Source organism: Episyrphus balteatus, chromosome 1 (genome assembly GCF_945859705.1).
Source record: "Episyrphus balteatus chromosome 1, idEpiBalt1.1, whole genome shotgun sequence".
Taxonomy (NCBI): domain Eukaryota; kingdom Metazoa; phylum Arthropoda; class Insecta; order Diptera; family Syrphidae; genus Episyrphus; species Episyrphus balteatus.
The window spans coordinates 43,361,204-43,371,309 of record NC_079134.1 but is presented as its reverse complement, the minus strand read 5'-3'; the positions used below and the strand labels follow the sequence as shown (position 1 = coordinate 43,371,309).

The 10,106-nt window shown below is 27.6% G+C and overlaps 1 protein-coding gene across 4 annotated transcripts in view; it reads right to left on the bottom strand.

Annotated features, from left to right (window-relative positions):
* Positions 1–4,639: 4,639 nt before the first annotated feature.
* Positions 4,640–10,106, bottom strand: part of LOC129905832 (P protein) — a 79,998-nt gene continuing 74,531 nt past the window's right edge. Inside the window, exons 10-12 of one of the 4 annotated variants that reach the window (XM_055981422.1) lie at positions 9,903–10,050; positions 9,748–9,856; positions 4,640–5,126 (exon numbers count right to left, since the gene is read on the bottom strand). In XM_055981422.1, the coding sequence (XP_055837397.1) occupies positions 5,042–5,126; positions 9,748–9,856; positions 9,903–10,050 (342 nt within the window). In that variant the 3' untranslated portion in view covers positions 4,640–5,041. The remainder of the gene's footprint in view (positions 5,127–9,747; positions 9,857–9,902; positions 10,051–10,106) is intronic. The other 3 variants (XM_055981421.1, XM_055981424.1, XM_055981423.1) reach the window with 3 other exon arrangements.

Genomic DNA, 10,106 nt, shown 5'->3' with positions numbered 1-10,106 from the left:
GTGATTGAGACAAATTTTTATGATAGATTGGAAAAAAAAATGTTGCATAGGTAGTATTTACACTATGAAATTTGCACAGACTATTGGGTAAATAGTGCAGCAGTTTTTAAGATAAATGCATAGCATGACAAAGTATTTGATTGTTTGATTGAAGATGAAGACATTTTAAATTGTATTTATTTGGCAATTCTTTGATCATTTTGTTTTAATGCAGTTTGTAAAGAATTGCATTACATAAGTTCTAATAATGAGTATGTGACATCACTCATGCCCCTCAATTGTGTAATACTTACATGCAATTGGGTTCTTTAAAAAATGTATTGGTTGAAAATTATGATTCATCGAATAATTTTATGGAAAAGTTTAATCGAAAAGACTTGTAAAAGCAGATACTGGGCCATATAATCCTCCAGAATTAATACAACAAGGGAAAGGAGAGCAATGAAAAAATATTAAAATTAAGTGAAAGCACTTGATTTATTTTGGGATTAAAAATTTAATTCGACAGATAATTGATATTATCATTTAAATATCAGGAATCTTGTTTCACCTCTTCTTCTAAAAGCTTACAGAAAAACTGGTGGGAGATGATAGTGAATGTAAGACGGGTAAAGTTATATTTTTATTCTGATAATTGTGTAAACAATTATCTTAAAATTAGATACAAAGACGTAAACAAACAAATAAAAAGAAAATGTGGATTCAAAGTACTGATTAACCGGAAGCATTGCTGTGTATTTTCTCTAATTGATGATTTTGGTCAATGAGAACTTCGATAGTGAAGATTATTTTTTACATTTTAGAAAATACCGATTTATAAAAATACACTTTCAAATTTGTAAACGAAAACATATTTAGACTAGGCGCACACATGCGATTTTGATCGCGCGATTATTCAGTCGCAAATAAGATGACAACAATTTCAATGACTGTAGACCACAATTTTCAAATTTTTAATAGCGGGAAGCATGTGTGTGCACAGGCATTGAAATCCTTGTGATCCATTTTTGCGACTGAATAATCGCGCGACTAAAATCGCATGTGTGCGCCTAGCCTTAAGTAAATCGAAAAGCGAATTAAAACACAATAAACCTATGTGCGAAATTCCAAGTTGATACTTTACTTACATTTTAAAAGATATTGAACAAAAAAAAAAAAAAAAACACTTTTATGAGAAAAAGCGAATAATGTTTTTAGTTCTTGTAGTGTTAAAAGCAATTTAGAGTTGCCTTATATTTTTATTAAGCTTTATTCTTTGTGTATGAAAAACCCTTTTCTCAAAATAAGTTGGGCCTAAGAACAAGAAAACCGACAGTCTAATAAATAGACAAAATTAAAAAAAAATTTATTTTGGTAAGTACGAATTTGGGTACTAAGCCACTTGAATCACAGAGACAATTTAGAGGTCAGATAGTAATAAATTGTATATTAACAAGTTTATTCTTTTTCATTTTTTTACTTTAAGAATAAAGAGCCTAATATTTGAACCCATTACATGCCACTGTACTCAATAGAGTACAGTTTTTTAGAACAACTAATTTTTTTTTTCAATTACAATAACATTAAGTGTCACAATTGATTCCTTCAAAGTAAAAGTAAAAAATTGGGAAAAAAAAGTTCAAAAAACACATTAAATACTGTTTTTGTCAAGATTGTGGATTAGAATACCCAAAAAGGCTGATAACATAAAGTGTCACAATTGATTCCTTATCTAATACTGAAGTCCATATGTTTTAATGCTTTCTAGTTTTTGAGAAAATTGAAAAATAAAAAAAATTCTTTTTTATCAGACCTACTCGAGATCGTACTTCTGGTTCCACGAAATTTTATTTTGAAAATTATCCATATTTTTTAATGATGTTGTTGATGATGCAGCGCCTTATAATATTAAATATCGGATAAAATAAAAATTATAATCTGAGAAAAAGAATCTTTTTTTATTTTTCAATTTTCTCAAAAACTAGAAAGCATTGAAACATATGGACTTCAGTATTAGATAAGGAATCAATTGTGAGACTTTATGTTATCAGCCATTTTGGGTATTGTAATCCACAATCTTGACAAAAACAATATTTAATGTGTTTTTTTGACTTTTTTTTCCCCAATTTTTTACTTTTAAATCGATTATTTCAAAAACAATTGTTTGAAATAACTTAACTTCAAAATTAGAATAAAGTGTACAGTTCTAGCTTTTGAAAAAGGTATCATTCATAACTGTAAGTGTTGCCATTGTTTTTTAATATTTTTTTTATTATTTAAAGTCATTTTTTAGAAAATTGCCATTCCCGCCTGAACGGAGCCAGATAGACCACCCCTCCCATATTAAAAAATGATCGTATTTAACTCCTCTACAAAATACCGTTATCTAATCTCGGCGCCATAGATATAGTACCCTCCCCCATTTTTCCTTCACTTGTTTTGGTACGATCTTTTTTTAAAAATTATTTTTCTTTTATCAACTTAAGAAGAATTGAGCAATATAAAAGCATGGTTTTTATAGTAAATTTGATGAGGAATACGATAAAAATAATTTTAACCCTTATAAAAAACAGTAAAACATAGTTTTAAGGCTTTTTTCCCAGCATTTATGAGTAATTTCGAATTCTAACGCCTGGGAATCAGTCAAAAATATTTTTTTTTGAAAAAAGAAAAATTAAGGTAAGTAGATCTATTGATACTCAATACTTTTTACTCAAACAGCTTTTCGATTAAAAAATTATTTAAGCTTTAAAAAAATTAAAAAACTAAAAGAGCTTATTTTTTTAAATAAAGGGGTGCGCACATCATCGAAAAATTCTGAGAAAATTAGGGTAGCATTGTTTTGTGTCGAGAAAACAAGTTATCGGTAGAGCAAATCAAAATAATGAAAAATAATTTTTTTGGTCCACCCTAATATGCATGCATGAATAAATGATTTCTTAAGTGACAAAAAATTAAATTGAAAAACAACACGCAACCAAAAAAGTTAAACTACATTTGTGAATGCAATGAACATAACTTTTCATATGCTCTTTTTGTTTTATCGCCTTCATAAATTGACCCTTTTATCCATTAATTTCCGATATTCTATTCTGCTTTTTTATCTTTGATTTTGTTCCACTTCAAATTCACTCAATTGAAAAAAATACAACTTTTAATCGATAGCAAAGCAACAGAGCACTCATAAAAAAATAAAAGAAAAGTTCGCTATTCAGCTCTTTTGTTTGACGATTTTCTAGACTACATGCTAATTTCAATTGAACAAAACAAAAGTTTCTCCCTTCCTAACTTCAAATTAAATCATTCAAGGTTATTTGCAAATATACCATGTAAAATCTATCGGAAGTCAAGAAGTTGTTAATTAGCAGCACAATAGATATTTTGGTATTATTTTTGCTAAAGTACTTACATAAATGGTATTGCAGCAATATCGAACTAAATATTCATTCTCTTCTATACACAATATCATTATGCAAAGATTTAAACCAGTTTTCCAACCAATTAATTTATAAGATTAGCTTTTGTTTTATTACTTTAGAAGTGTTTATTGGTGTCTGCAATAAATCAGGTTTGAAAGAACTTATGGAAATAATAAATGAATCAAATACTTGAAGTAACTGGTACTATTGCATAAGTTGGAGATAATCTAGTTTCTATGGGCATAATAAAGAATTTAATTTCATATAGAAATTCAATTTATTCAATAAGTAAACTAAACGAGTTGCATGTTGGTATGTTTGTATATTGCCTACATGAAAAATATGCATATAAGAGTAATAGAGTGTCGGTAAGTGATGTTGGATATCGATACGATGGGGTTGTTGGCTTATTGCACGAATTTGGAAGTAACAATGTGCTGTTAGTTCAAGAAAACCGGTGTTTACTTTTAATTTTCATTTTCTTTTTTTTTTGTAATTTAGTGTGTCAATAGTGCTTTTTTATTTGGTTACTAATGTAAACTTACTTGGTGTAAGTAAAAATAACATTCGTTGAGCGATGCATTTTTTTCTTTTTGTTCAAAAAATAAAGTTGGCGAAGAGAAGTCAACGTACGTTGTTATTTGTGGTATTTGCTCATAGCATTGAGCCTTATATGCATCTTTGACTATAGCCTTAGAGTCTAAACTACAAACAGGGTTAAGTCTAAAGTAAGTTTGTTATAGTCAATAAGGCAAAGTTGCTTGAATAAAAAAACAATTAAAAACCATTTTTTTTAATTTTGAATTGTATTTCTTTTATTTTTGTTTCCTACCTTAAAATGTAATTAAAATATAATTAAAATTATGCAAAAATTAAATTTGGTAGTACAGCAATTTTCCATATTCGTTTTTTATTTGATTTTTTTTTTTTTAAGAAAAAATATTAATTAGAAAAAAAAATATTAAATCAAAATCAAAACTTAATCGAAGGTACTGCAGCACAAAATGTGTTTGAAAAAAAAAAATATTTATAAATTGCAGCCAACGTAATACATATTATACAATACATATACAATAATAAAAACTTTTAAGAATAACAAAATTAAAATTAAGGAGTTTAATTAAATATCTAATAATATTATAACATTTACTAACTAAGACATAGTGCGTACTATTTTTTTTTTCAACTTTTTCTTTTGTTTAACATAAATCGCATAACATTTCTTTTTTTTTTATGTATCAATAAAACTATCTCTAGTTGTTAGTATAACAAATATTTGGTGTAAAAATAAATGTTTATATATATGTATCTCTTTGAAAAATATAATTATATTTTTTTTTTTAGTTTCTTCTTAAATTCGCATTGTTTATTAAGTTTTTTACAATCAATGTTTTTTGTTTTTGTTTTTAGAATGATTTAAATTCATTGTTTTGTTGTTTTTATAAGGACAAATTTTGTATTTTTTATTTTAAATACCTATTAATTTTTCATCATGAATTTGAGTGAGTTTATTATCAATTAATATGCAGATTTCTAATGCATATCTAATATCTATGCAAATAACGTCTGTTTTATGATGATCCTTATTTTGATATTAAATTCATTATTTTAATTCGTAATTTGTGTACTTTTTCGATGAATTATCAATGCCATTGGAATACAACATGTGCGATCATAAGATAGACAGTTGCAACTAAAATACTTCCTATCATAACTGGGAAGCCAACTCTGTAAAGATAAATAAGGAAAATGTTTTAGTTAAAGTATTTCGTTAATATCAAATAAAGATATGTAGGAAACGGTTAAAAAATAAATTGTAAGATTGTTTTTACATATAATTTTAATTTCGCCAAATTTGTCAGGATTAAAAATGTCCTCAAACAAAAGTATTCCGAATACCAAAATCAAAATGAAAAATGGCCACAAAATGTATAGCGCAATCAAATACGGGTTCAACTTCGGAATGAATGCTAATTGATTCAATCAACGGCGTATAAAGGGGGGGGGGGTCACGGGGTCATGACCCCCCCCAAGAACTCAAAACTTAAACAAGAAATTGTTGTGTTCTACTAAATTCTTTTGAGTACGATGATTTTCAAAATGTCGAAGTTTTATAACAAGAACGAAAATGAAAAGTCAAAAAATTTGTTGGTATTCAACCGAATATTTTTTCCATATCTGGGGATGTGGTCATATTTTTAGCGAACACTATGCTGGATTAGGATTATTTTAATTCGTTCGATAATATAAGACATTGATAGGCTACAAGTTAAGCTGTGCTGTAGAGCTTTGTATGGATTTAAAATCCAAATAATTTTTTTAATTTTGACTAAACCGAGAATAGATAAGAATATACAACCTCTTCTAAAGGCAAATTAAATATTTAAGCAAGCTTAGGTCACTTAAAATAATCTCGAATATCGATTTAAGAAAAACTAATAAATATAACTGAATATGTTTTATATTTTAAACCGCTGATAAACACCTGAAAGCTGATTAAATCAGAGCCGAATATTATGAAATCCTTCGTAAGTGATCTTAAGCATTTCTTTAATTAGTAATGCCGTTTGAAATTTCGAAAAAATATCTTAACTATACTCTGTCCGATAAATATTGGCAGTACAGGCCTTATGGGAGAGCTTTTTCAAAAACAATGGGACCTAACGATTAAAAAGCAATTTACGAAAAATATGCCCCTGAAACACACAAGAACACCACAGACGTGCCATGGCATTGTTGTTGTTATTTCTTTATTAAGCGAAGTACACACTCCTATGACCGATCTGCCTCACGATCTGTGGCAGAATGAAACTCAATCATAAAAGCTGTTTATTAAAAGTATTCACAATACATAAGAGTTACCATTGGTAAACTTTCTTCATAAACTACTCCTTTTTCTATTATTTTTCTGAAAGAGCTTTCAGGATTAATGCTTTTTTCAAGCTTTTTGAACGAAAAAAAGCATATGTGTTGTCGTGGTGTTGGTGGCTATTTGATTTTTATTTTGTGTATGTAGGAAAACAGTTAATGTCAACATTTTAACATTCATTTTAAGATTTCAACAGGCAAAATTTTGTACCCATACTTGGGGTCGGCCTGCGTCTTAAATGAGTGATTTTTTTATTTGTTATTTTGGTGTTAAACGAAAAATTTATTTTTTTTTTTCGTTTTTGTGAAATTTTACTGACAAAATGGTACCTTTTCGAAACATTTTTTTTTTATAATACGGCATCGCTAAGTGAACTTTTTTATGTGATAGACATAGAGATGCAAATGCCCTACCTTCCCTGTACTGCCAATTTTTATTGGACAGAGTATAGCATAATTTTGTTTAATATTTTCTGTTACGCCAAAAATATTTTTTTGTCCTTACTATTTTGACAGAGGTACTTGAATCCTGTATCGTCTTAAAAGAAAAAAAAAAACAAAATTAAAAAAAAAAATGTATTTTCAAATGCAATTTTTTTTTTTGCAAAACCTTGCGATTCGTTTGCCTGAGGTTAGGAAGACAATTAATTCGAAAGTTATCAGTGTTATTAGACTAAAAAGATTTTATTTAAACTTGTAAAATAATTCTGGACTATCGGAAAACAATGCAGAGTTGTTTAAAGGCAAGGGTGCTTTCATAAATGCATGGTTGCGCAAGTCTGACGAATGCAAAGCTTTCATTAATGCAAATGACAAATGTCAGGTGCTCATAAATGTAAAACGCAAATATTTGCAGCGCAAATGTGCAAATGAAAAAATTCTCATGCGCAATGAATTTAAACTTGAAAAAAGAAGGAACATGACGTAAAAAATGATACAGCTTTAATTTATTTCTCAATTCTATCAAAATTTTGAATGGAAATTCAAAATTGAAGTCAAAATAACAAAAATAGCCGCCAAATTCTTGCACATAATAAATTTGTAAACATTTGGAGAAATGTTAAAAAAAAAGGATTTTTTTCTTAAAGGGTGGAATTGGTTTATTTTGAAGAAGAGGCTGAATTGAAACTTCAAACTTTTGATAAAAGACCCAAATCAGAAAAAATGTTCTTAGATTCAAAGTAAAATACATGCGCAAATAGTTTTTCTGACATTAGTCTGATCGCAAATGACCGCATGTAAACAAAGCAACCATGCAATTATGAAAGCACCCCAAATTATTCAATCGAAGTACTTGTACATTACACTGTATTTTAAGGACAGGATGGTCTTAATTGGTGAAGATTTAAGGCTAAACAAATAAAAGCAAACGAATCACACAACGTTTTTGTTTGGTTATTCTTAGAACTCTTCGGAACTGTTCGATTCGAAATGCAAAACAAACAAATTTTAATATTTTTAATATTTTTAATTTAAATAGCACATTTTCAAGTTTATGCCTACTACCAAAACTATTGTAAAAAAAATTTTGGCTGACAACCCCCCTCCCCCCCCCCCAAGAAGAAAACCTGTATACGCCCCTGGATTCAATAAACTAAAATAATACTTCAAAATATATTTTTAAACGTTGTCAACGCTATTCGTCAAAAAACTGTTTTTTTTTCATATTTCACTCTTTCAAAGATTTCAAAATGCAAATTCTCTACTAAAGACTGCACGATTTATTCATCTTGTACCCAAAATTAAAGGTCTAAAAATAGCAATAATTTTATCTTTGTCTATCAGTTAACAAGATCCGAAAACAATGGCAAAATAATTTTTGGTCCCAAAATTGAAATTTTAAAAATAAAGATGGACTCTCGTTTAACTATACCGAAAAAAAAATTTAATAATAACAGCTATCAAATTAACATTTTTCAGTGACAAAAGTCGTCCAACAATTAAAATATGTATCAATTTTGATATTTTATCATATCATTTTGCCATTTTTTAATTTTAGGTGGATAGTGAAAATTTCACCTTGACAATTAAAATATCAATGTTGACTAGATTTTACGTTTTAGTTTATTATAATGAAACCTATTTCTTTCTTTTTCTTTTTATTTTATTTTTATTATTTTAAGTATTTTCTTTCTTTTTTTCAAAACAATATTGAAAGTGAATATTCTTTACAAAATAGTGGTGATATTATTTGTTTCTATTATAGGTGATATAATTGTTTTGTTATTTTCTCCCAAACTATGTGAAGTAAAATCTTATTGCCGATCAAATTTTCTCAGTTAATCATACATTTTACTTCGAAAAAAAAAAACACAAAGCGCCTATTAAATTAGTACAAATTAAGAATTTTTTATTTAATATTTTTCAATAATTTGGAATGAGAAATTGATATGAAAAAATGATAATAAAATATCAAAAAAAATTTCCAAAATGTGACATTTAAATATCATCCTGATAATAAAAATATTGTTTTAACATTTTAAATATCTTAAAACACATTTTGTAGAGCATTTTTGGCTGATATTTAAAAAATGTTAATTTGATATTAAAAAAACCTTATTTTAAAAAAACCTAGGTAATTGAATTCTCTCATAAATAAGAAAATGAAAATACCGTTATTGACAGAGCTTGTCTAAATATTTCAAGCTTTTAGAACCGATCAAATACGATGAAATCAGGGCGATCTATAGAAATTGAAATCATTTAAATTTGTCAAGAATGGAACTTTTAATGTTACAAATTTTAGTATTAATTCATAAAAATTTTCTTTAAAAAACACGTTTCGAAAAGGTCATATTTGCAATAAAAAAAATATATATATGCTACTCGTTTATAAAACCAATAGCACGATATACAGATGTAGAAATATAAAGAAATCTAAAAATTATGAAATTTTTCTTAGTAAAATGTATTTAATTTCGACTCGGACAAAATATTTAACAAAATTTTTGGGGGTTGATAATGCTTGACAGAAATAAATATTTAGAGGCTTAAAGTTGTAGCAAATCTCATTTGCGTTTTGGCCAATATGTTCGAAAAATGCAGCACTGTTGCATTTTTATAGGTTTCTAGAAAACAAGTTTTAATTTTAAATTAAATTAAGAGGCAAAAATAGCTTATGTAAATGCTAAATTATCTGCTTGTTTAAAGAGCTAGAACTTTGTCAAGAAAAAGAGTGTTACTTAACTAAATTGGGCTTTATATTCTAAGATTTCCATTATTTATTATTTTGGGAAAATCTCCTAGACAAGGTCCTGTGAACGCTAAATTGACCGTCTTAGAATTTAAAGATCAGAAGAGTGCAAAACAGATTAAAATCACCATATATTTGACTCAAACCCGATATTATTTTTTAGAGGTCTTATATCCAAATTTTTTCTTACTTACCTACATAATTTAAGTAATTTATCTAGCCAAAAATTTTGATTCAAAAGTAAACTGAATGACATAACCTTATTTTTTTAAACATCTAATAACTTACTTAAAGTATTCCAAAAATGTGAATCTATAACCATGTTGTTCAGCTACACCAGCACACACAACATTCGCTGAAGCACCAATTAATGTGCCATTTCCTGAAAAATACGACTCTAAGTTAACAATTATTTATGGCACATTTTAAAATCAAATTCCAACCTCCCAAACAGGCTCCGAATGCCAAAGCCCACACTAATGGTTGCAATGGTAAGTGCAAGTCTTTGTTTTGTGCAAGTGAAATGGCAATTTTAATCATCATTGTCGTCAATGGAATATTGTCAACAAAAGCTGATGCTATCGCAGATACCTTAAAATGAAAATCAAAATAATTTACACTTTTTCTCCAAAAAAAAAAATCAAATA